Genomic DNA, 26,889 nt, shown 5'->3' with positions numbered 1-26,889 from the left:
TTGTTCTCCTCCTGCAGTCAAGTGAGAAAATCAACCCTGAACCCAAATGCCAATGAGTTCAAACCCAGGTTCAATACGCAGGTCAGTAGTATGCCCTGATGCTGCCAGACTACCACAAAAATACCACAAACTGATGATTGTTAGTAAACTAATTTCTTATGTCTGTCTCTATTTGTATGCTCTTTCATCAGCCCAAACCAGCCAACACCCCAACGCCTCCCCGGCCTCAGGGCCAGCCCAGCCCTTCCATCGTGGTCCAGCAGCCCCAGACTGTCTACGGCCAGACAGTCTGCTTCCCCCAGATGTATCCCCTCACACCAGTCAGCCCTGGAGTGCAGGTGAGACACACACCTGCATGCTGAAATGTGCAGTACGAAGACGGATGCGTTTGTGTCTTCAGTTCAGATCACCCTGAACATCACTCTGAATCAGTATGAAACGCAAAGTTCATTAAAACAAATCCCTAACAACCATCACCATGAGGTTATCTAACATTGCTGCTTATGTCTGTCCTCATTTGGTATTTTCCTCTCCGTTTCTGGCTTTGATTCATTTATAATGCATGCCAACATATATGTCTTTCCTTATTTTATTTTAAATAGGCTACATTTAATATTTTTTTAAATTTTGTTTTCTTTGTACACCTTGATATACACAACATACGCATCCTTCGTCATCACTTTACTTTCCTCTGTCATCTTCGAGACTCTGTTATTGGTCTGAATTATTTATGCTGAATTATTTGAAAAATGTTTAGGTAAATATTTGGGATAGCAAGCTTAGAAATGTTTAAAGAAAGGAGGAAATATATGAACTTTGTGTACCAAATGATGTCAAAAGAATATTTATAAGCACTTTCAAAGCACTTATTAAAGGTTTTTAGCATATTTTTGATGAAAGCTAGTACATTTGTTGTCGTAAATCTAAGTTGCTTTAAGAAAAACTTGGTGATCCAACATCAGACACGTGTAAACGATAAAATACCTTTGTGAACAACTAAAGAGTGGTTCTTTTTCCCTTTTCTCCCCCTCCTCCTCTCTCTCGCTCCATTAGAAAAGCATAATATGGAAGGTTTGTGAATTTTTTAAATCCTTTGTTTTTGAAGCCCAATCAGTACTGAGATGTTTTTCTTGCTTGTTGAATTAATGCCATCAGATGTTGGTTTGCCAACTTCTTATTGCAATTCATTTTAAACTGTCATCACACTTGGACTTATAACTCCATCTTATTTCTATTGGCTTCATCTGTTTACCAAACAAATGGCTGTAAGCTAATAGGAGTTTGAGCCTCTTTGTTTCTTCTGCAGTACTGTTTGTAATAGAAATGCATGGTGTATAATGTTAAAGAGTTAAGGAATGGAAGATGACAAACAGTGTTTGGGTCATAGTTGTAAAACATCTATTTCTGCCCAATGATAGACAGGCATAGAAAATGCATGTGGCCCCAGGTAAGAGATAATTCCCACAATCTCACATGCGCATATGTGTTTTTTTATTATACGTTTTTTTGCATATATATTGGGCGAGAGGTTAGCTACTTAAGCTGAATGTCAAACCCCACAGACGGGTAGTAACAGTAGTCCCACACAAATAAGAAGAATTCACCTGTTTTTAGTCAAGGGCTGGTTTTTCATTCTTGTAGAAATGATGCAGACGTGTCCTGAGAAGATTGAGTATAAACATGTTTTCTTCATCTGCCCTCCTCGATCCCCTCCTCACTCCAGTCTCCAGCTATGTACCAGGTTCAGATGCCTCATATGACAGTCAGCCAGTCTAAACCCTACAGACCAGGTAAAGGTGAGAATTACCATTGCTTTCTGTCATGTCCTTCCCACCTCTCTCTCACTCTCACTCTCTTTCTCTTTCTCTCTCACATGCACAATAAAAACGTACACGGTAACAGTCACACACATAAGCCACTATACCACACAGGCAGAAGAAAGAGGGACAGCAATTCTACACCAACAGTGCTTATACAAGTACAGGAATTTGATACAAGAAGTATTGGAAACACAAGTGTAATAAAAAATGTGAAACTGAGAAATAGCTGCACTTAACTTGGATGAGCTACATGAATGTGGGATTTATTACCTTCATCATTTAAAGTTCATTTTACAAGATAAAAGGCTTCAGACTACTAGTATCTTGGGAAACTTTCCCATCAGGACTCATCTGAAGTGTTACTCATGTTGATGAGTTTTTTTCCAAAGATGTGTTGAAAAGGGGGGGTTATCTTATATTGTCGTCTTATATTCAGGCAAATTCTGTAAATAATTTGCCTCAAAACCAGCGGTAACTTTTTTCATTCCTCCATGATTGTGGTATGTTAGTGGATATTAAACAAAACTTCTTCCCCATGAAATCTCTTTACACGACTCTCCAGTACCCAACATGCCCCAGCAGAGGTCAGACCAGCACCACCCGCAAGGCACGCCCACCATGATGCACCCAGCGACGGCAGCAGGACCCCCTATTGTAGCACAGAGCCCTGCCTACTCTGCCCAGTACTTCACCTGCAGCCCGCAGCAGTTCACCAGTCAGCCACTGGTGCAGCAGATGACACATTACCAATCACAGGTAAGATTATATCAGAACAATGCCACCTTTAGCAGCTTTATTCAGCAACGCTCGGCCCGGGAGGCTCCTCTGTTAAGAACAACACGTAACCATTACAGTTGCTCTGGTACCATCAGTTAGCGCTGGCAGCCTTTATGTCTCCCCCAGCTGTTCAGCAGTCAGCCAAATCGTCTGACAGATGCCTGCAGTCTAGCAGCTCGGCAGGATGCCAGCACGATGCCAGTGATTCATCACGTCTGATTTGTGGAGCTGACTGCAGGCTCCTGCCTCTTACACCTGAAGTGTTGTTACCTTGTTTGCAAACAGGCTGTGATAGAACAAGTGTAGGAGCACAGAGGTGGTTAGGAGATTGGCTTCAGGGTGCTTAAGGGTAACATAATGGCCACATATTAATAAGGGATGGGAATTTCATTCAGTTTTATTGCCATTAACATTAATGAAACTGACCATATAATAAAGTTAAGAAAGGGATGAGATAATGCGAGAGGAAGGGAGAAAGACATTAAAATTAAACCGAAAACAACTTAATTAGGTACTAATTTCACTGCAGCTGCTCAAAGCACAAAAAAAACACCAGACAAATCCTCAAAGCCAACTCAAGGCACCAATTAAAATGAAACGAGTGTTTTTTATGTCGAGTAGTGCTGGGTTATGTTAGGAATGTACATTGTTATTGACAATACAATACCTGAGGTTTGGTACCAATACCAAACTTTTTTAGATACCTTAGTTTGAGAAATGTTTGCAAGCCAAACTCCTTAAATGTTGCATATTATCTTAACACAAACCGCCACACGATCTTTGCTTAAAATAAAATACCGTCTAAAATCGGAACATTTTTCATTTTAAATCAGAAAATATCTGATCAAACCAGGTTTTCAATGCCAGTTTTTGGTACATGACTGAAATGTAGTAGTCGATACCAATAACTGAAATTCCACGATTCTCAATACCAATTCAATACCACGGTAAAAAACAAAAGTAGAACAATAAATCCCATGTACTTACACTCCTTTGTTACCGCGCATACTGTTTTTTGTCAGGAAGTTAAACGGGTCATAATTCCTTCTCTATTATCTATTTTATATTGATATGAACACATCTCCTTCAAACAACTGGATTTATTAAAACTACATTTTACAAGGTTACGTTATCATGAACACATCATGATAACGTCAGAATTTACCTTCGCCCAATACTCATTTACTGAATAGAGCCTAAACGCATCACACACACACACACACACACACACACACACATCAATCATAATGTAACTGAATGGCACCTCCCGAAATTGGCAGGACGAGAACTAGTTAACGTTAACCAATTTCAACACGGATTTGTTGTTCGTAATGTAGCACTGTCAGGGAAGATATAGGGTGTGTCCCCTGGACGCGTCGATAGTGAGTTTACTGCATCCCAAACACATTTTCTATCATCACCGGGACTACAGGGCGCCGTTAGTCTCGAGCCCTGACGGTACCTGCTGTACTGAAGAAAAAGGAGTGCCGTCACATTTTCAGAATTTTGGCATTGACTTCGTACCGAAGTGTCGGTTCTTGCGACATCCCTAGTCTGTACCACTGAGATTAGATACCTAGCCAGAGGCAAGGACAACACTTTGTTTAATTGACTTGGGTTACCCACACATGGGCTCTAATGCTGATGTTGTCAATCTTCTCTCTGTCCTTGTGTGTCCTCCAGGCGCAGCATGTGTTCAGTCCGGTAATGCAGGGCAGTGCCAGGATGATGGCGCCTCCCTCGCACGGCCAACCCACCCTCGTCTCTTCCTCAACTACACAGTACCCAGAGCAGACACACACCATGTATGGTACGTCAGCACACCACTTGTGTATGTTCATATGCAACGGGCCAGAATGTGCAGGTAATATTTTGTGTACCGTTTTAATACTTTTCATCCCTACTTACACTGATTCTTGTCTCAGTGTCTCCGGGGCCAATGCCTCAGCAGTACCCCCACCCCAACGCCACTTTGCACCCTCACCAACAACACCCCCAGCCCTCTGCCACACCCACAGGCCAAGGCCAGCAGGGTGGTCCCCAACAACATGGAGGTCCTCCTAACCACCCAGCTGCCAGCCCAGTCCAGCACCAACAGCACCAGCAGGCAGCAGCAGGTGAGGTTTCCTGTCTTAAGCTCCGGCCACGCAGTGAACGTCAGCAGCGCGTGGCAGCTGTGGAACTAAGGAGGCTAATTTTGAAAAATTCTCTAACTGATAACCGACCCTCGTTAACCAATTATTTACCGTTAACCGACAAGATTTGTGCCTCGCGTGTGAGCAGCGCAACTCGGCTGCGTGTCAGCTCTTCTAAAGATTCGAGGTTTCGCCTATTTTTACCGCTTTCACAGCAACAACAGACAGTGAAAGTGATCGTTTGACAGCATAATGACATCTTACCAGCTACATTACTACAGTTTCAATGTCTGTATCTGTAGAATATGTCACAGACATGAAAAAAAGTAAAGATCTATTTTTAAATCAACACTTCTTGCTTCCGTTTCAAAATAGAAGCGGTCTAGCGTTTTTTTTTCTGTGGACAGAATTCCTTCATTTTTTAACACGAGGCTTTTATTCTGAAATATTTACGGGACAGTGTTGTAGAAAATACAGTGACTTGCAGGGCTCCATGAATGAATAAAGAACAGGGTTTTAATTGTGGATTATTACTATTTACAAATTACTAATTATTTTTCTGTCTAAAATAAATATAAACGAGAGCTGCACGCAGCTATGAAAGGGCCCTCGCCCCTACGTGCATGTCGGGGGAACGCGCACGTCCGAGAACCCGCTGTCGTGCATTCCCGTGAAAGTCGGAAACTGCACGCAACAGTTAGAGTGAATTTTCTGCTTGGAGCGTGTGGCGCTGTAAATGACGGTTCACGAGTTATGAAGGGGGGCGTGGCTAATGTGTAGGGGGCGGGCATAACATTAACCAATGAAACAGGAACTCTCTGCTGAGTTATATGACACTTCCCACAAGACTCTACGACAAACGGATCATGAGTTATGAAAGGGGGCGGGGCTAATGTGTAGGGGGCGGGCATAACCTCCACCAATGAAACAGGAACTCTCTGCTGAGTGATATGACACTTCCCACAAGACTCTACGACAAACGGTTCATGAGTTATGAAAGGGGGCGGGGCTAATGTGTAGGGGGCGGGGCTACCCTTAACCAATAAAACAGGAACTCTCTGCTGAGTGATATAACACCCCCCATAAGCCTGTACGACAAACGGTTCATGAGTTATGAAAGGGGGCGGGGCTAATGTGTAGGGGGCGGGGCTACCCTTAACCAATAAAACAGGAACTCTCTGCTGAGTGATATGACACATCCCACAAGACTCTACTATAAACGGTTCATGAGATATGAAAGGGGGCGGGGCTAACGTCTTAGGGCGGGGCTATGAGTATAATTTTTCATATACATGTCCTCAAGACTGTACCACCATCATACCTGAGAAATCTGGGGCAGATCGGACTATGTACAGTTGAGTTACAATAACTCCCTGTTTCATGGCGAATGGCTCAAAATGGCCGCCACGCCACGGTCCGCTCGTTAAGTGAACGCTCACCATTTTAATAACTTTTCATCCTCGAGGTCTTGAGATGGTCCTGACCAAATATCAACTCGATATGATCAAATCTGTAGGAGGAGTTCGTTAAAGTACGCGGCCAATAAAACGAAAAAATTGGGAAAATCGTACATAAAATCCAATATGGCCGACTTCTGGGTGGGTGGGGCTAATGAAACCCAATGAGGAATATGTTTCAAATGATAATTTGGGGCAGATCGAACTATGTACAGTTGAGTTAGGGTTAACCCACTCTCTGCTGAGTGATATGACACATTCCACAAGACTCTACTATAAACGGTTCATGAGATATGAAAGGGGGCGGGGCTAACGTCTTGGGGCGGGGCTATGAGTATATTTTTTCATATACATGTCATCAGTACTGGAGCAACATCATACCTGAGAGATTTGGGGCAGATCGGACTATGTACAGTTGAGTTACAATAACTGGCGAATGGCTCAAAATGGCCGCCACGCCACGGTCCGCTCGTTAAGTGAACACTCACCATTTTAATAACTTTTCATCCTCAAGGTCTTGAGATGGTCCTGACCAAATTTCAAATCGATATGATCAAATCTGTAGGAGGAGTTCGTTAAAGTACGCGGCCAATAAAACGCAAAAATGACATAAAAATCAAATATGGCCGACTTCTGGGTGGGCGGAGCTAATGAAACCCAATGAGGAATATGTTTCAAATGATAATTTGGGGCAGATCGAACTATGTACAGTTGAGTTAGGGTTAACCCACTCTCTGCTGAGTGATATGACACATCCCACAAGACTCTACTATAAACGGTTCATGAGATATGAAAGGGGGCGGGGCTAACGTCTTAGGGCGGGGCTATGAGTATAATTTTTCATATACATGTCCTCAAGACTGTACCACCATCATACCTGAGAGATTTGGGGCAGATCGGACTATGTACAGTTGAGTTACAATAACTACCTGTTTCATGGCGAATGGCTCAAAATGGCCGCCACGCCACGTTCCGCTCGTTAAGTGAAAACTCACGATTTTAATAACTTTTCATCCTCAAGGTCTTAAGATGGTCCTGACCAAATTTCAAATCGATCTGATTAAATCTGTAGGAGGAGTTCGTTAAAGTACGCGGCCTATAAAACGCTAAAAGTGACATGAAATCCAATATGGCCGACTTCCGGGTGGGCGGAGCTAATGAAACCCAATGAGGAATATGTTTCAAATGATGAGTGGGATATGCATACCAAATTTCATGATTATCGGATCAACTTTGACAAAGTTAAAATTTCAACGCGTTAGGGGGCGCTATAGAGCCGAATAAAAACACACTGAGCCTAATGGCTATGCAGTTACATAAAGTTCACAGGTGTCTATCATTTTGCCAAATTTCATGAGTTTTCGAGTACCTAAAGGTATGTTCAAAATCTGAAAGACATAAGGGGGCGCTAGAGAGCCAACATGCCACGCCCAAGCAAAATTTCACCACTAAAATTAAGTAATTACTAGTTTCGATGTGCGTGTAAAGTTTCATACATTTTTGTGCTTCCTAAAGTCTTCAAATATGCGTTCGTAAATTCTAAAATCACGCAGGAAGTCCAACATGGCTGACTTCCTGTTTGCCGAAAAAATCTCAAAATCATTTAATCCAGGTATGAGGGCGTGAGCAATGACATACTTGAATTTCGTGAAGATCGAAGAAACTTTCTCTGAAAAACTGTGTACGTTAGGGGGCGCTATGGAGCCCCCTGGAGACACCCGAGCCCAGTCACTCCAGAACATTGAATTTCCCACCAGTTCTGACGCATACTCCACTTTTCGTGAGTTTTGGGGATGGCTAAGGTCGTCAAAAACGCGATATTCCAGCAGAAAAAGAATAATACCCAGAAAAACAATAGGTTCCTTGCACTTCGTGCCAGGACACCGTTGGGTCCTGGCACTTTCGTGCTCGGGCCCTAATTACATTTATAATTACATGAAATGGCCAATATGGAAGGCAAACTCTATGTAGAAAGAAAGAGCTGGCAGCAGCAGCAGCAGAAACGCTGCCAGTGTGGATGCCACACGCGTGAGAGACGCAGCAGTTCAGCGAGGCAGCCGCCACACACTAGTCACCTGGGCAGTCTGGTCCAAGCGTAAGCCTCGTTTTTGTGTTTAGTAGGTTTGTGTTTCTAACTAGTATGTTTTTTTGTGTCGTAGCGGCAGCAGCAGCCCAGGCCCTCCATCTGGCCAACCAGGCTCCGCAGCAGCAAATGTATTCTGCCTTGGCCCCCACTCCCCCCTCCATGACCCCGGGGCCCAACCCTCAGTCTCCCCAGGCATCGTTCCCCTCTGCCCAGCAGACGGTCTATATCCACCCAGGGCAGGTGCAGCACGGCTACAACCACAACCACATGGCGCACGTGCAGCAGGTAGGTCACAACCGACTATCAGCTTGCTGGACAGCCACAGTAGCTCCAGCCAAGTAATCCGATTGGCAGTGTTCCTGTACAGGATTTTACATGTGAGAGTGAGGAAATCTGGGATCAGGTCCAGCAGGTGTTTAACTTTATGAATGGGTCATATTTGGGGGTTGATAAGGCTGTTAGCGCAGTGGATGTTTTTCGGGCAGTCTGACCAAGTTTAGATTAGGATGTGTTTATCACTTTCTCGAGCCTTTAGATATAAGTGTTTTTTAGCCATAAGAGGAACAGGGCACACTACAGGATACAGAGGAACAACAAACCTTTTTCATTGACAGTCCAACCATGTTAATTCCATATAGAAAAATAGAAATGCTGCTATGTTAGCTTTTTGGGGTTTGGCCCTTTTCTGTCTTATAATAGTTCGCCATTATGGGAAACATGCGTGCATTTGCTTTGTTTAGATAGCCAGATGAAAAGTCAATCGACCCTTCTGTATGTGTGTAAAGAATGGAGCTTGAGTCAGGACGTGGTTAGCTTATCTCACTACTCTAACTACTCAACACGTTGTATCTTTCTTTAATCTGTACACAAACAGAAATGTAAAAACCAACGACTAATTCTTGACAAAGAGCTGCACGGAGTGACTGTGTGCAGCTTCCCAGGGTCTATGCAGCTTCCCGGAGTCTTGTCATCACAGTGAGGTTGCCAGGTTTAGTGCCTTCGTGCCAGAACAGAGACCATTTATGGCAACACCTGAGCTCACTGACTGTATCCTGCAACCCTGTGCTATAGCTGGAGACACTGCACAAATATGCTGGGCGGACTGAAAACCATAAATTGTATTTTTTCTACATTTCTGTTTGTGTATGGTTTAAACAAACATGATATAATGTGTTCATTAGTGAACTTTAGAGAGGCGTATTTTTGAACTTCAGAGAGAGAGAGAGAGACAGGCTAGCTGTTCCCTCCTGCCTCCAGTGTCCTGCTAAGCTAGGCTCATTGCCTCCTGACTCCAGCTGCATACTTAATGCACAAATATGTAATATTGATATTATCTCACTCAAAAAAAGAAGCAAAAATGTTGATATATTCCTTTAAGAAATGTACACTTGTTGGCAGGAAACATTTCAGTATATTGATGTCATTACCTGAAGCCAAAATTTCCTTTAGACAGCTTTTGTTACAGTGACTGCATCTTTCTCTCTGTGGTTATAAACTCGCAGAATGCCAGAAAACTTGTTTTTACTACATTTAAGAGTTTGATGGGACGACAGAGTTTGAGCTAAATTTTACAGTCAGTCATTTTGAACAGAGATTATTAGTGTTTGCCAGATTGATTTTATGCTTTATTCCATCCTCCACACCCAGAGTATCGTCCACACCATAATGTATCCATTCATGCTGCTCCTGTCAGTAACACACAGGCAGGAGCTGTGAACGTTGTGGCATTGATGCTCGTCTGTTTCATCTTTTTAATTAACTTGTGTCTTGTCCATGTGTTTTTTCTCTCGCTGTCATTCTCACTTTCTGTCACACTTGTACTCTCACTGTCACACGCACACATACACACTTTCTCTCATACACAGGCCCATATGCAGTCTGGTTTAGTGCAGTCTCACCATCCGGGGCAGACTCACCCCACGATGATGCTGATGGCTACCCAGGGTCCTCCAGGTGGTCCGCAGCAACAAATGCAACAGACTGCTCTCAACCCCATACCCGTTTCCTCCACCACACATTTCTCCTACCTGGCACATCCACAAGGTATGTTTATTTTATTAACTAGCACACTTCTGCTGGGTGGAGTCATGCCCGGGCTACACCACCACACCGGTGCTTTCTTTCTACATAGTTTTAGTCTTTCATAAATGTCATTTATATTTGTTTTAGACAGAAGCGCGCACTCATTTGAAAATAATAATAATAATAATCCACAATTAATAGCTGGTACTCTTTGTACTTTTTGAAAGTTTGTAACCCGTCAGCCATGTTGAGATCAGTTGAGGAAATACCAAGCACCGCCCCCCCAGCCGGAGCAAACTTTCTCATTTTACAGCTAAACAGTACACTACAAGATGTTTCTGAAAACATTTGAGGAGCGAAATAGGCATCACAGTAATAAAATATTGATTCATATTTGATCAGCGCTGCCTAGTTTGAAAGTTTGATCGGGAGTTTGCGAGTGATTAGGCTCGTTGGAGATGAGCCAGGCCTGCGCAGAATCGATCACCGGCGATCGTCACACAATGCATGCCGGTTAGATTTGTGTCCGACTTGATGCCGACTTGCTCTGACGTCATGCACACGTGGGCGACGATAACCTCACGAGATTAAGACGGGCGCAGTTTTTAGAGCCAGGCGGCGCAGTTGCTCTCCACCGACTGCAAGACCTGGGGGAATTTTGGGAAACGCCTGGCTCGCGCTATTAGTCTCATGTTGTGCACTGAAGGTTACATCTGTTAACAAACATATCTTGTGTGGTTGATTATAATAATGAAGGTTATTTATAAGTACTTATCAAAACGTGTTCATTACAATGTGCTTTACAAGGCGGACATAAAAATAATAAAGGATAGAATGCCAGATATATATAACAAATATAAATAAATCCCAACGTGGTCTGAAAACTACAAGTAGCCTACAGATGGGATCTAACAGGATGTAACCCTTTCTGTGACTTCCTGTAAATTCAGTGAAGGCTGCTCGAAATGGCTGGAAACTGTCCGACTTGACCGCAGCTTTTTGTCCCCGCCCCCTGCTGCTGCCGCCTGATCTCGTCTACTTTCCAGGCGAGGTGCTTTTTATCTCGAACGAGTCTAATGACAGCTGCCTCCGTTGAATGAACAGCCAATAGGAACGCTCTCTCTCTGCAATGACCTGTGATTGGCCAAAGGGCTAGATTTTTTTAAAGCCTGAAAACAGAGCCATGAGGAGGTGCAGAAGTCTAGTTTTCTCTCAGAACACTTTAATTACAATATGCTGAAAGGTTATTATGGAATTTTTGCCCAATGATGCCAAAAACATGCGGTTTACTGCAGGTTTAAGTAATTTTGTACTAAAAACACAGTAGCTTTGCAAGATACTCACTTGATTTGTCTAACTCAGACTGCTTATATTATCTTCAGATAGATTTTTGCACAGAACGAGGACTGTTTGGTCCATTTGGAAGAGATCTCCTAATGGCTAGTATGATCAGGAGGAATAATTACAGCAAGCAGAACCTGTTTCAATATTCTTATGTGCGTCTTTACTATTGCTTTAAGACGCACATTGAAAAAATGACAATCTATCCCTTAAAGTGAATGACTCCCAAATGTTATCTTTTGGCCACATCACCAGACCTATCCCATTACTGTGTAATTGTGGACCATCTCCAAATCCATGAACTTTATTTTTCCCCCATTTTGTCTCGTCTCTGCAGTGCAAGCTCATCATCATCAGCAGCAGCTGTAGATAGAGGGCGCCAGCGAGCTGAGGGACCCTCTCTGCGTCGCGCTTCTCAACCAGAGCCTTCATAACCAGGCGATGAAGAGAACGAGAGCCCTCCCTCTCATCTCTTTCCTCATCCTCACCAGACATGCTTCACATCAGCTTTTCTCTTCCCTCCCCTCCCTCCCTCCCTCCCTCCCTCCCCTCCCTCACTCCCTTCTTCCCTCCCTCCCTCCCAGACTAGGCAATAAGAGAATGTTAACAGGTTGATGCAGTGACATGTTTTAACGTGCTAGAGAGTTTTAACGGGCAAGACTGCTCCTATTCAGCCCCTGTTCACACGCAGACATCCGCAAACACACACACAGATACACACACAAACAAAACATCCCCACACACACTTCCAGGGGTCCCAATTAGCAACTTGAGTCAGCTTGCCAAGTAAGACGTGAAAGAGGGTATGAGAGAAACTAATCAGTGAGAGTGAAGAAGAAAATTCAACTGGAACTTGTATTTTGTCTGCACCTTGTTCTGAAAAAAAAAAAACTTCCAACTTTTAGACAGTATTAATCTTACTGTTTATTGCTGCTGCTATGTGCTGCGTTTGTTTCCAGACTACATGACAGGTTTCTAACCAAACTAAAAATGAAACATGACAAGAAGCTTCCTGAGAAATAAACACATTTCGGCAGCCAAGAGGACAGGAGAAACGTTATTTATGAAATTATAATGGCTGAGGTGATCAGATCCCACTTCTCACCTGACCCTTATGTAACTTTTAAGTTAAAACTTTTACTTTGTAGATAATATAAATAATTTAAAAAATGAGCAAAAAAATTTAAAAACAATAAAAAAGTTTTAAAAACTGAATGGTTTACTGTGGTTGCATTTATTGTTGGTTTGTCCTTTGTTCCTTCATTACCATGAACATCGGCACTGTAGTTTTTCAATCAATCCCTCGTACACCATCCTGCTGCTGTAAATACTCATGGGTGCGCCAATTTTGTATTTATTCAGAAAGTCTCGAAATCTCTTTACTAGAGAACAAATGATACATTTATATATACATAGATCAAGACACTTCTGTCACACAAGCAGTCATCATTACAAACACTAATTAAAACATTCAAAAATACTTTTAAAATATCAGTAAATAGAACTCAGGGGAATGAGTGTCCCTAACTTGTTTGCTTAAAAACTAGTGTCCCAGTTGTGTTAGGATATTATTTCACGTCTTTTCAAAGATCAAAATATATATTTGTGACCTACTATACTATACTATACTATGACTATTTTATGAAATTTTTTATGGTATACTATATTGAGCCTGTTTTCATGACATGCTATACTGACTTTTTTATTACTTTTGTGACATACTGTACACACACACTATTGGATATTCCTCCTGTTGTACATTATTATATATTAAGCGCTTTCAGTGCACTTTGGAAACAATTTTTTTTTTCCATACATATTGTTTTGTAGAAAGATAAAAAAAAAAAAAGTAAAAGGGAAAACTAAAAAAGTAAAAATAAGTCCTAGTATACCATAATAAAAAAATGTCATAAAAAGTCATGGTATAGTATGCCATAGAAAATTATAAAAATGTCATAGTATAGTATATCACAAAAAAGCCCAAAATGTCATATTATAGTATGTCATAAAAAAAAGTCATACTTTAGTATGTCATGAAAAAATCATAGAAAAAGTATATAACAAAAAGTCATATTATATCACAGAAAAGGTATAGTATGTCATCAAAAATGCCATTAAAAAAGTCATAGTAAAGTATGCCATAAAAAGTCAGAAAAGGTATATTATGTCAAAAAGTCATATCACAAAAAAAATCATAGTATAGTATGCTATAAAAATTCCATAAAAAGTCATAGTATGTCTTAAAAATATCATTAAATAAACCATAGTATAGTATGTCATAAAAATAAGAAATCATAGTATAGTATGCCATAAAAAAAAGTCACATGTTGGAGCCATTTTTATATTATGTTCATTATGTGTCTGTATGTGTCCACTTGTGGTAATTCCCCTGTTGGCCAGTAGGTGGTATGTGGAGTAACTACGGGGAGAACCAGCAGGTTAATCACACAGCAGGTGTGTTGTTGAACGGAAGAGACACGTGTGACCGTTTTGTGTAACTTAACTGTCATGTAGCATACCGTTGAGTCATTTGTTTGTTTGCATGCAAGTTATTAATTGATATAAATGCGTGGGAGTTGCCGTCAACACTGTGGATAGACCTGATGGTGTACAAGGCATAAGTTACACATCAGTAGGGACGTTTGGCGAATGTCAATTATTCAACCTACATACCAACAATGAAGACGCTTCCATTAGGCAGGTAGCTACCTTAATCCATCCATGGTAGCTACTGGTACAGCAGCCACTCGTGGCTTGTAGGTTTCTTGTTTGGGTCAGGTCAAGCCATTAGCTAAAGTTAGCCCTACATAAAGACTTCGCTTCACTTGGGACATTGGAAAAGACCTCATATGCATTGTTTGTCTTACTGGAGGAGGCCGATCAGCAACATCTGACCAGATGTTCGACCAGTGGGACAGCTGCCTGAGGCCTACCACCTTTATTAATGGCACAGGTGGGACCAAGTCATCATTCTGCAAATCACAAGTAAGTCTCAAGTCTTGTACTCAAATATCCCAAATTCTTAAAAAGACAGTCATAAAAAAAGTAATTATGCCATTAAAAAATGTCATAAAAAGACATAGTATAGTATGTTATCAAAAATGTCATAAAAGGTCAAGGTATAGTATGTCGAACGAAATTTTAAAGTCATAGTATAGTATGTTGACAAAATAAAAAAATAGTAAAGTATGTCGAAAATAAGCCTTATTATAGTATGTAAAAAAAAAAATTGAAAAGTGATAGTGTAGTAATTCGTAGTATACCACTTCAATGAAATAAAAAAAGTCAAACTGGGGAAAAAAAGTTTGGAAACTTGTTTGGTGGATTATTTCTCTGTTGTGACAATGCTAATGGTCATTGTATTTTTCATCGTTGGAAAGCCTGTTTATTTACCTTCACAATGATGTCCAACTTGTAAGGATCATGCATTTGTGGGATGAGCAGCACAGCTGATTATGTGGGTAGCGCCCAAGAAAAATTTGCCAAAATGCTCCGTCAATGGTAAACAGTGTATTCTCCTGTTGGTACTGACTCTTGTTTTGAGTTGTTTGGTGGATTGGATGATTGAACTCTCTATCATTAACAAGGAACAAACAAGACATATTGGTTATTTTAGACTTTATTCATTTAATACACCGTCAGGAGCCTCAGTAGCGGTGGAAGATCCATACGCAGCCACAACAGCCTGGCACCTCCTCCTCATGCTGGTCACCAACCTGGTCACACGTTGCTGTGGGATGGCGTTCCATTCCTCAACCAGGATTCGTTGCAGGTCAGCCAGCGTGGTTGTGTTGGTCACTCTAACACGTACAGCACGCCCAAGCTGATCCCACAAGTGTTGAATTGGGTTGAGGTCTGGACTCTTGGCAGGCCGTTCCATTCTCTCTACTCCCACATTGTGGAGGTAGTCTGTGATAACCCTGGCTCTGTGGGGGCGAGCGTTGTCATCTTTGAGGATGAAGTTAGGTCCCAGATTGTGGAGATATGGGATCGCCACTGGCTGCAGAATCTCATCCCGATATCTCACTGCATTGAGATGGCCTTCAATGATGACAAGCCTTGTTTTGCCAGTGACATAGTATGTCGAAAATAAACCATAGTATAATATGTCGAAAACATTTTAAAAAGTCATAGCATAGTATATCAATTTTTAGTACTATCAAAGTATAGTACGTCGATGAAATAAAAAGTCATAAAGTATGTCGAAAAAGTCATAGTATAGTATGTCGATAAAATAAAAAATTCATAGTATAGTGTGTCAAAAGAAATGTCATAGTATAGTATGTCGAAAAAATAAGTCATAGTGTAGTATGTCGAAAAACTTAAATAATTAAAATCATAGAATGGTATGTCGAAATTTTTTTAAAAAGTCGTCGTATAATATGTTGACAAAATAAAAAACGTCATAGTATAGTATGTCGAAAAAATATAAAAGCCATAGAATAGTATGTCAAAAAAATAAGTCATAGCACATTTTGTTGTTAAAATAAGTCATAGTACAGTATGTTGAAAACTGTCATAAAAAAGTCATAGTATAGTATGCACATTTTTTTTATAGTATGTTTAAAAAATGTCATAGTATAGTGGAGAAAAAGGAGACAGAGACTTGTGTGTGTGTGCACAAAATTCACAAATTGATCACGTGAGTCATTTTTCTTTTGGTTAGGTTTATTTTACAAAAAGACAAATATACAGTTGATATATATAATATAATTTAGATGCTTATAACTGAAAGGGATGCAGACACAGTGACAGATTTTAAAAAGCTGTTGTTGTTTTCATTGGCTGTTGTTGGGTTGAACTGGAATGTTTACAGTGCTAAGTTAAACAGAATGAACAGTATTGAGAACAAATTACATTCATCAACTGGACATTTTAAAATAAACATACGGGGTAGATAAAGGTGTTGCTGGAGCGGATGTTGAGGATTAAAGACACCTGAGGTACACAAGGATTTTCTTAAGTGGTAACTCGATTGTTGCAGACAAATTGGATTGAACCATGACACAAAATCAAAAGCCATAAAAGAATAGCGGTAGCCCTTGTTTTAAAGCTTTTTTTCTCGAAACTTTGGCATTTATCAAATATATTTGTTCAGTCTACAAGCAGGTGCAAGCATTGATTTCTCATTCACTTAATTCATCCATCTAGAAGCCTCTGATTGCTTCTTTCATACATAAAAAGGTGTGAAGCACTGGGCATCTCTCAGATATTGCACTACACAAGTTCTGCACCACATCACACCCTGAGCTTTAAAAAAGGGGAAAAGCAACAGCAGCTTTCTGGCAAAGGCACAGTCATTCTCCCTAAAAATAGAAATATCAGCAAAGAGAGAGGACTGATAGTCAAAATAGTTATTGTTACCGTTGCTTTCCTTTAGCAGAAATAAAACAGAAGTGATGAGGGATTTGTTTAAACTCGGGCACATAAAGGCAGGAAGACCAACCGTACTTTTGCCAAAAACGTCCTTGTTTTTGTTCCCCTTATAAACACATTAAAGATGTCAGTCTTGATCATGATGATACATTAAAGAAGAACTACACAACCATTGTAAAAATGTTCCTTTGGTAGACAAAGCTGACTTATTGCGTAACAAGAAGAATAATCACAGCGAACTTACTCTGGTCATGTTCATGAGGAAATTAATTTGCATTTATGCATTTATTGGGCAGAGAGACAGACCGAATCAGGTCTAAACCATACGTTAAGCATAGGTTTACTGAAGGTAAATCTTAATCAACTGCTAAAGTTAGTGTTAAAGCAAGGTTAGAAGACAGACAGACAAGTCCTAGCGCACTATTCCCCAAAGGCATCCCGTCGCTAATGGAAGTGAAGCGTCAGATATTGAAACAAAATTACAGAAAATTTCATCTTTGGTGTGTCAAAACTACTGCTTTTTATGTGGACAACTGGTCACTGTTTATGGGCTATTCATGTTTTCTGTGAGGAGAGATGAGGTTCACAAGTAAGAATGTAACTGAAACAAATCTAGTGTGGCCACAGGCTGATCTCAAGACGGAAACACTTTGGGTTACAAATCAGCTCTTTAGATGCTTTTGAGGAAACTCATAACTGAGGCCTGTACTACGAAGCAGGATTTTTTGGGTTAGAGAGGTAACTTCAGTTTTAACCCTGGGTTTTCAGTCCTATGACGGTGGTTGACTTCCTACCGGGGTAGATTGCCATGGTATCGCCATGCCCTGGAGCAGGTTATGTTCAAGATAAGAGATCAACTCGTATAGCTTGTTGCGTGGATCTAAAGCTAATACCACACAAAGAAGTTACAGGAAACACAGTTTAAACTGCCAAATGCAGAAAGGACAGCTGGCAAAAAAAATTGCCGACTGTGTGAATGCTTGAATTAATAGGCTTATAATATCACTGCCCCATGTAGAACATGATATATCTGACTATAATTACATGTGTGTATTCCTTTTAGGGCTGTCAATCCATTCAAATATTAAATTTTTTACCCAACGTTTAACATTTTTCAACTCTAATTCTTGCATTTGGCAGCTTCAACTGTGTTGCATTTAACCTGGATTATGTGTTTAACTTCTTTGTGTTTGTCTAATATTATAGTTTGCTCTTTGTTTGGAAAATATGCCGTTCTAGACTTGTCCATGTTTGTGATTGGTTATATGCTGCAAACACCACCCCCTTTTATGTGAACAGTGCATAGCCAGATTGAGAAACCCTGGGTTGATTTACCAAATTGATAACCACCGTCGTAGGACTGCTTAGCGTGATCGTGGTTGTTAGGGTTAGTTAAACCAGTTAACGAGAAGATATGTTGAGCTCGCTTCGTAGTACAAGGCTACGGTGGTGGATGAGATGAGGAACACCCTACACAAACTTGTCATTAGATAAAAATAATTTTAAGAAAAAATGCTTGCTTTGGTAAAAGCTTAATTTTTGGATGTATTCCTTTATGTGACCTCTAGCTCTTGACAATAAAAATCACCCCTGAGCTGACTGAAAACCTTCCTCACGAAGCCTCACATTAAAACCACGGAAGTTCTATTAAAACGTATATGTATAGTATAAAATTATATTATTGTCATCGTCCTTGGTTTTTCAATTGGCTGCTGTTGTGAACTTGTACAGACAAAGCTTAGACAAATATTTGATGTTATGAGTGTAAAAAGTTGGAGACATGATGCTACTCCAGAGATCAAGATTTGCGTGAAGAAGTTGTAAGAAAATATGTTAATATCTACAAAGACACTTGTGTGACTTCAGTGTCACTGTCTCGCAGGAGTTGCATCATATCACCGTCTACATTTAAGAGCCCTTTATGGGTTTAATGTAAGATTATCAAACATTTTAAACCTAGATTGAGGTTTCCAGCGCTTTGAGCCTTGTTTCAGCTGTGTCAAATATCGGATTCAATTCCTCCTTTGTCCTGTTGTGTATGTGGAGTGTTTCCCCCTCTCACGCTCTTTGGAGTGAAGCCTTTCATGTTTATGTTTTCTATAGAGTGCTCCAGGGATGACACATTTTTGTAGGCCATTTCCCATTGGGTTTTGGATTATTGCAGAAAATAAACTGTGACAAACACATGTTTATTATACTTACACATTTTGCTCAGCAAGATAATCTTCACAAATGAACATCACTTTTAAGATTTTTTGAAATGTAAATGCACCGCCAGAAGTAAAAAGCTAACGTTAGGCTATAAACGAACTACACCACGGTCGCTCTCACTCCTGTAGCACTGTATAGGGCGCCTTTTTCTGCTTTATGCATACTAAATTTACCTTGGCGGTGCCGAGGCTCATTTTAGTGACACGGAATACTTTTTATGCCACAAAATAAATAGAATGGAGTGAAATTATTATAGTATGATTAATGTGTCATCACTAATTTGTAACAATTGCAATCAATTTAATTTTAAGTACCCGTGGAAAGTGTATTGTGACACAAAGTCCTTTTTGGCCATATTGTGTTGCCATCAGGAGAAAAGATGAGCTTGTCTTTTCTCCGGATGGTGACTCTTTTGTCACACCTGTAAATACAGATAACACCAGGAAAGGTGACTTTGTATCAGGTGCTACGAATTAATATGGTAAAAGCGCACACACATTAGCGGAATTAACATTCGTCTCCCGTTCACTTCCATTCTATGCAAGCGAAGGGGCAGAAAAATATTTGCTTCCGATTTGCGCAGCAAATTTGCATCTTTGCATAGAGTTCAACTTGGGTGAACTTTCAGTCGGAAATTGCCTCAGCAGGGCAAACATCACTTGCCTGCTTTCGCATGTGTGACTGCGCCAGTCGGTTGCTGTTTGTAAACACACGGCATTAAAAGTTGGTCGGCTTAAACAAGCGAGTGAATGAAGAGAGGGAGCGGCGTTAGTGAGAACAAAGCAGTGAAAATAAAATGAAAATGTTATTGCTGGAGCCCAGAAACGTCTCAAACACAACAAAATAAGAAGAAAAAATAAAATACAGGCACCACACACTTCTGGTGGGTCATAAGTGATGATTGAGAGGGATTTTTTTTTTAATCAGTCTATACATTGAATGAAATGGCAAAAATCTATAAATTATTGTATTTATATTATTACATTCTTAGATTTTTGTGGCAGGACTTATTTCTGTGACACTGTGCTCACTACAAAAAACCTTGATGCTGATTTTGGGAAACCTATCATTGTGTATTGGGACACAAATTCCCACACACAGACTCATGCTGATGTACTACACTTTCACTCATCTCACATACACCATAAACAGCGACAAGTTCTCACTGGTTTTGGTAAAAACTGTACTGATGAAAGCTGATTTGGAATAATTTCTGTGGTATCTGTTTTTGCTTCAGCAAAGGTTTGAAGTAACAGCTTACCAACTGACTTTAACCAAGTTTACACTTTTTTTTTTTTTTTTTTTTTTTTTCTACAAAAGAATCTGTGTATAGAAAAAAATACACATTGTTTCCAAAGTGCACTGAAAGCATTGTGCACTTAAATATATAATAATGCGCAAGAGGAGGAATACACTGTGTAGACACTCTAAAATAAGAGTGCTTTCTCGTTGTGTGTTTGTATTAAAAGGTGGGAATTTACTCCACACAACGTTCTGTGTGTGAAGAGTAAATGTCTTAAATATTTTAAAGGAGCGCTTGCTTTAACCAATTTCGCAGGCAGTGCCTTCCCATCAGTTCAGTTTAAATGCCAAAGAAGTTAAATCAAGCGAACCTCTTTGAATTCACAATAGAAACATTTAAAAAAATGTTTTTGCCCGGGCTCGATGACAGCTACACATGTGGCTCTCCCTCTCTCACACAGAACCTAATATCAATAAAAAAAGAAGAAGAATAATCATCATACTCAACACTGTTATAAAACTCCCAAAAATACATTCACTGTGGACACTCGGGGTGGAGGTTGTGGAGCTCTGACACTGGTAAACACACTACCAGCACAGACATAGTGACTGTGTGTGTATGTTTAGACATAGACTTGTTCACTCAAGTTCATGAGTCTGCTATAATCATGTTAGCCTCATGCACTCTCTGAGAGTCTCACACACCCACGTGAAGCTGGGTGGGGGGGTAACAAAATGTGTCTGTACGATGTGCGCATTAACCTGTCTCTGTTTCACAGGTGACGGCCATCTGTCAGAGGTGATGGAGGTTTTTGACTCAGCGGGTCAGAGCAACATGTACTGGTTGTCTATTGCCCTCTTGCGACCTCGGTCAGGCTCCAGCTCATAGTCTGAGTCCCGCTGTGCGATGTGGGGGCTGGGTTGGCGAAGCAAGGGTCTCCTCCCCACCGATTCACTCCGACGAAGAGGAGCGGGAACTGACGGAATAGGAACAGGAACAGGGTTGGTGCGAGTGAACTGGCGGTTTCCCGGCTGGGAAACAGAGCTGGGGCTGGTGGTGTTGCTGGTGCTGGTGGAGCAGGAGGAACGGGGCTGGCTAAAGCTGCGAGCCAGGCTGCAGTGAGCCAAGCTGGGCTCGGAGCTCCACCGATGGAGGGAGAAAGGGACGAGAAGAGCGCCTGAGAGCTGACCTGAGATTTTTAAGAAAGAGGTAATGAGAGTTTTGGTGAGCACAAGCAAAAACGTTCTTGGCATTCCTGCTGCACGCCTGTTTGACATCACACAACAACACAGGACTGCACTGAGGTCATTAAAGGATAAATCTTATTTTTGTAGTTTTGGTCATCATAACTATTGGGAATGTTAAGATGGCATTCACAAAGTTAATTGCTGAAACCTGAGAACATGGCAACATCTCAGAAGAAAAATAATACTCTGTAGAGAAAAAAAAAAGGTGAACTGCACAATTAAGTTTACAGACAAACTACCTGTTTCAAATTTTGCATGTTTTCACTTTGCCTTGTGATCCCTTTAAACCCAGCAACGTCTATTGTGAACCACATGAACAGTTCCAACAAAGACTGTTTTGTTTTTTAGAAAACTAGTTTATTTCACAAAGACAAATAAGAATTAGTGAAAACATCTACAAATTATGTAACAAAACTATGTTTTTAGTTCCCTCCTCTAGAATTACTTCCTCTCAAACTTATCCTGTGACCCAGTACTGTATGCCATAACAAATGCCATAAAAAGTCATAATTATAATGTCATGAAAAATTCATAGTATAGCGAGTCATAAAATGACATAAAAAGTCATAGTATAGTTATGTCATAAAAAAGTTATTATGCTATGTATATGATAAAAAATAAGTAATTATGCCATGAAAAATTAACAGTATAGTATTCCATTAAAAAGTCATAGTATATTATGCCATGAAAAATGTCATAGAAAGTCATAGTATAGTATGCAATAAAAAATTTAATTTAAAAAGTCATTATGCCATAAAAATCGATATCAAGTATAGTATGTCACAAAAAATAAATGGCATAACATCATAGCATGTTGTGAAAAATATCATAAATTCATAGAATTCAAGAAAGTCATAGAATAGTACATTGCAAAACAATCATAGTATAGTATGATATCAAGTCACATCAAAATCACTGAAAAAAAGTCATAGTATAGTGAGTCATAAGAATGTCATGAGTCATATATAGTATGTCACAAAGAAATCATAAAAAGCCCTAGCATAGTATGTCATAAAAGTCTTAAATATTATGTCGTAAAAATGGCATAGTATACTATCCCTTAAAAATGTCATAAAAAGTCACATTATAATCTCAATTAAAATGTAATTAAAAAAGTCATCATGCTGTGTATGTGATAAAGTAATAGAATAGTAAGTCACAAAAAAAATCAGTCAATCATGTCATAGTATGTAATAAAAAATATAATTTAAAGTCATTATACCATACAATTGTCACAGTATACCATAAAAAAGTAAGTAAAGAATGTCCCAAAAAAATGTTTTTTCAGTAAAAAGTCATTATGCCATAACAATTTCACAGTATAGTATACCATAAAAATCCACAAAAATGTGGAGTATATTATGTCACAAAAATGTCACGATAACATCTTAGTCCGTCATAGAAAATGTATCAGAAAGTCAAAGAATAGTATGTCACAAAAAATCATAAAAAAGTCATAGTATAGTATGTCATAAAAATGTAAATCAATAGTATTCCATAAAATTCCACAAAAGTATTAAGTATATTATGTCACAAAAAATTTCATATCATAGTATGTCATAAAAACACGTAACAGAAAGTCAAAGAACGGTAAGTCACAAAAAAATCATAAAAAAGTTATAGTGTACTACGTCATAACGACATAGAAAAGTCATAGTCATAGCATGCCATAACAATGTCACAGTAAAGTATAACATACAAATTCATTAAAAAAAGTCAAGTATGTCAATGTATAGTATGCAATAAAGAAGTCATTATGCCGTGACAAATTCACAGTATAGTATACCATAAAAATCCACAAAGTCAAGTATAATATGTCACAAAAATGTCATAGAAAGTACGTAAAAAAAATCATAGTCATAGTATATTATGTCAGAAGAAAGTCTTAATATTATATGCCATAAAAATGTCATAGAATAGTAAGGGGAAAAAATATTTAAAAAAATCTAGTGTGTCATAAAAAGTCATAGTATAGTTTGCAATAAAAGCAAAACAAAAAGTAATTATGCCATAAAATGTCACAGTATATTATCTCACAAGTCTTAGTATTATGCCATAAAAAGTCATATAGTTTCAATAAAAATTTAATTAAAAAAGTTATGCCATGCATGTGATAAAAATTTCATAAAAAGTAAAAAGTAGAATAGTAACTCGCAAAAATCATAAAAAGTCAATCTAGTATGTCATAAAAAATGTAGATAAAAAAATCATAGTATAGTTTGCAATAAAAACGTGATTATGCCATGAAATATTCAGTTAAGTATTTCAAAAAAAAGTCAAGTCAAGTATAGTATGCCATAAAAAATGTCATGATAACATCATAGTGTGACATAAAAAACTAATAGAAACTGATGGTAAGTCATAAAACATTTAATAAAAAAGTCATACTGTAATATGTCATAAAAATGTCTCGGAAAAAATGTGCAATGTTACCATAATAAATAAAATGCTTGTGAAAACTACAAAATAAGACCAAAGTTGTAATAAACATGTTTGTGTAAAAGTCAACACTAAACATTAATAATGTTTCAGTCTGACAGGGAGATATGGCTGAGAGGTGGATGGTAGAGTCTCACCTTGTGATGGAGGGCTGGAGCCCGCCACTACAAAGCTGGACAGAGTGACGGCACCGGCGGCTCCACACTCTAGCGGGATGGGGAAGAGGCGGAAGTGACTGAGCATGTCCATAACAGAGGGAAAGCGCAGGTGCTGTACCCGGCACTGACCCCATTCTGTTAGCGAGAGGCGCAGGTGCTGCAGAGGCGGAGAGACAGAGATGTGAGGAAGGAAAAACATCAAGAAAAGACATTTTTCCACCTTTTGAGGCCGAGCAAGCGCTGAATTGTGCCCCCCTTCCTTTTCTGTTCTCCGCTGGTCAGTGTTCACACTTGTTTAAGGTCTTTCCCGTCAGAAGTGTGTTTGCATAATGCTTCCTCATTTAAGTATTTACCACCGTTGTCAGGAAACGAGGTCGTCACAAGTTTGACGCACACAGGCGAAAATAAGAACAATGTGGGTTCGGGTTAGATTACTATTTTTTTTTGGTGAACCACTTCCAGATGTGAACTAAAATGCCAGGATGAACTAGCCCTCAGTTAGACACTGTGTGAGGAGACGTACCTTTGCTTTTCCCTGGTAGTTAAACGTGAGGACATAGTCTCCTCTTCGTGTCTCACTCTGTCGGACCAGGAACACCCCGTGTCCCTCCGGTCCAGAACTCTGAACCAGATGGGCGGCCTTGACGCGGGAGATGGGCCCGTGAAACCAGGGGTAGGAGAACAGGAAGTGATCAGCTTTCTGGACCACCTGCTCGGGCACGGCGAAGGTGACGGGGCCTGGAGGGATGACCAGAGAAACAAAATGGTTAAATTCTAGTAAATCATCAAGCTGGACTAATTCATACTTTCATATTAATAATGGATCAAATGACTATGTGTAATGTTAAAGGATGTTAAACTCACAATGAATTATCACCCAACTCTGCGGGTCCCTTCAGATCTAGGGAGTGTTTAAGTGTTTTTTAGCTATTTTTTGTTTTGTTTTATGGCACACAACTTTACTGTTTTCTTTCAGTCTCACATCTCACAGCAAAAATGAAATGTTGCTCCATGTCTGCTGGATGTGTAAATAGGCAACTGTTTAACATGTTAACCATATTATCACCTGATAAAAACTGGTAATTTGGTAATTGTGTTTAGAACTTGTTCTGCTTCCCCCAAGTGGCCAAAATAAAAAAAAAAATTAATTTAAAATTAATATTGCTTTTAATTTGTGTTTATTAAAACATGGGCTTTATTTATTTATTTTCAAAAGTTTGGCCATTGTTTCTGTTGGTTATGATAACATAACATTGTATTCACTAAGTTAATTGCTGAGATCTGGGAACACTGCAACAGGACATGGGGAAATACAAATTGTAGTAAATAAATAGTTTATCTAGATTGCCAAAACCACTTTCGAGTTAAAAACTAAATTTAAAGTACTAAAAACAGCTTTAATAATCCCTTTTCGCACAGGGAATCTGAACACAATGTAAGCACATGTCATATTTTGTTCTAAAGGAAGAAAAGCTGATTGGATTTTGATATATAAAGTATGACGAAATTGATGTTTTGTAAAAATGTTTTTTCCATATATTATTAAATATGTGCACAATATGACCGGGGATGTGATCTAAAAGGGTTGAAAAGCATTTTTCTTTAAAGTTGCTGCAAACTGATGAATGGTTAGAAATGTCAGTTCGGGTAATCATTTACCATTCACCTTTGTTTTCGCTTGAAAAACAAATTTAGTTAACCTGGGAGTTTGTTTAAAAACCTGTCTGATCACCTGAATACTTGTGTTTCTTTCCCCGTTGGCTAAACCTAAAAAATCTTGTATTTATTTAATGCAGAGAGCCTGTTGGAGATTTTATTCCCAGACCAGAAGGGACACACACAGCTGAACTGTAAACCTGAGAGTTTCAGCAGGTCTGTTACACAGAAGCATCCTCTGCTCATCTCACCACTTACTTTGACTTCCCAACTCTGAGCTCCCTCTGTGATTGGCTGGAGCGGAGCTGTCAGCTGGGGAGGGGAGAGGCTCCAGATCCACACTGCTTGACCTGAAGGACAAGAACAGATTTCAGATTACACACACTGTATCATCTACAACACATGTGTGTTATTCTCATTTTGGACCACCTGGGGAGGGAACATAGGTCAATTTCATGATTATTTAATTTCATTTTAAGTCATTTTTTCCCATCTGGGTTTCACCATCTGTCTTATAAAAAAGCCTCAGCTCTGTTTGTGCTGGAAGATCAGCGTCCTCTTTCTGTTTTGTGGTGAAAAGATATTCAAGTTGCTGTAAAATGCAGTGTAGAGGCTGCATTTAGTAACTGTAATTACACCAGTGACTCAAATGTGTTGATTTATTGAAGTTAACATGCTACATATCGCTTTTCTTTTTCATCAGCAGGAGGGAAAGCAGCAGCAGCTACCACGAGATGATGCACTTTACACACACATGGCACTTTAAGACTTTCTTAGGAGTTCTTAAAGGAACAGTGTGTAACATTTAGGGGGATCTATTGGCAGAAATGGAATAAACTATTAATAAGTGTTTTCTTTAGTGCAGAAAATACACTGCTCTTACAACAACTGGCTCTAGAGAGGGCCATTTGCATTTTTTTC

General features: G+C 39.6%; 2 protein-coding genes and 1 long non-coding RNA gene across 22 annotated transcripts in view; 2 read left to right on the top strand and 1 right to left on the bottom strand.

Moving 5' to 3' along the window:
- atxn2 (ataxin 2) overlaps positions 1 to 12,853 on the top strand; it is a 37,039-nt gene extending 24,186 nt beyond the window's left edge. For 11 of the 17 annotated variants that reach the window (XM_074637417.1, XM_074637409.1, XM_074637416.1 and 8 more), the window contains 10 exons: positions 18 to 81; positions 192 to 338; positions 1,054 to 1,071; positions 1,724 to 1,796; positions 2,383 to 2,576; positions 4,281 to 4,407; positions 4,523 to 4,714; positions 8,349 to 8,560; positions 10,141 to 10,318; positions 11,976 to 12,853. In XM_074637417.1, coding sequence (XP_074493518.1) covers positions 18 to 81; positions 192 to 338; positions 1,054 to 1,071; positions 1,724 to 1,796; positions 2,383 to 2,576; positions 4,281 to 4,407; positions 4,523 to 4,714; positions 8,349 to 8,560; positions 10,141 to 10,318; positions 11,976 to 12,007 — 1,237 coding nt within the window. In that variant the 3' untranslated portion in view covers positions 12,008 to 12,853. The remainder of the gene's footprint in view (positions 1 to 17; positions 82 to 191; positions 339 to 1,053; positions 1,072 to 1,723; positions 1,797 to 2,382; positions 2,577 to 4,280; positions 4,408 to 4,522; positions 4,715 to 8,348; positions 8,561 to 10,140; positions 10,319 to 11,975) is intronic. The other 6 variants (XM_074637407.1, XM_074637408.1, XM_074637411.1 and 3 more) reach the window with 3 other exon arrangements.
- A 1,164-nt stretch (positions 12,854 to 14,017) lies between these two features.
- Positions 14,018 to 24,384, top strand: LOC141768908 (uncharacterized). The gene is made up of 3 exons (XR_012594228.1): positions 14,018 to 14,623; positions 21,247 to 21,692; positions 24,248 to 24,384. It is a non-coding gene; the product is annotated as an uncharacterized LOC141768908 (long non-coding RNA).
- sh2b3 (SH2B adaptor protein 3) overlaps positions 16,306 to 26,889 on the bottom strand; it is a 71,224-nt gene continuing 60,640 nt past the window's right edge. For all 4 annotated transcript variants that reach the window (XM_074637421.1, XM_074637424.1, XM_074637423.1 and 1 more), the window contains exons 5-8: positions 26,227 to 26,318; positions 24,836 to 25,050; positions 24,292 to 24,469; positions 16,306 to 21,657 (exon numbers count right to left, since the gene is read on the bottom strand). In XM_074637421.1, the coding sequence (XP_074493522.1) occupies positions 21,293 to 21,657; positions 24,292 to 24,469; positions 24,836 to 25,050; positions 26,227 to 26,318 (850 nt within the window). In that variant the 3' untranslated portion in view covers positions 16,306 to 21,292. The remainder of the gene's footprint in view (positions 21,658 to 24,291; positions 24,470 to 24,835; positions 25,051 to 26,226; positions 26,319 to 26,889) is intronic.

Source organism: Sebastes fasciatus, chromosome 6 (assembly GCF_043250625.1).
Source record: "Sebastes fasciatus isolate fSebFas1 chromosome 6, fSebFas1.pri, whole genome shotgun sequence".
Lineage (NCBI taxonomy): Eukaryota > Metazoa > Chordata > Actinopteri > Perciformes > Sebastidae > Sebastes > Sebastes fasciatus.
The sequence above is the reverse complement of the archived record's forward strand: the minus strand, read 5'-3'. Positions and strand labels throughout refer to the sequence as shown.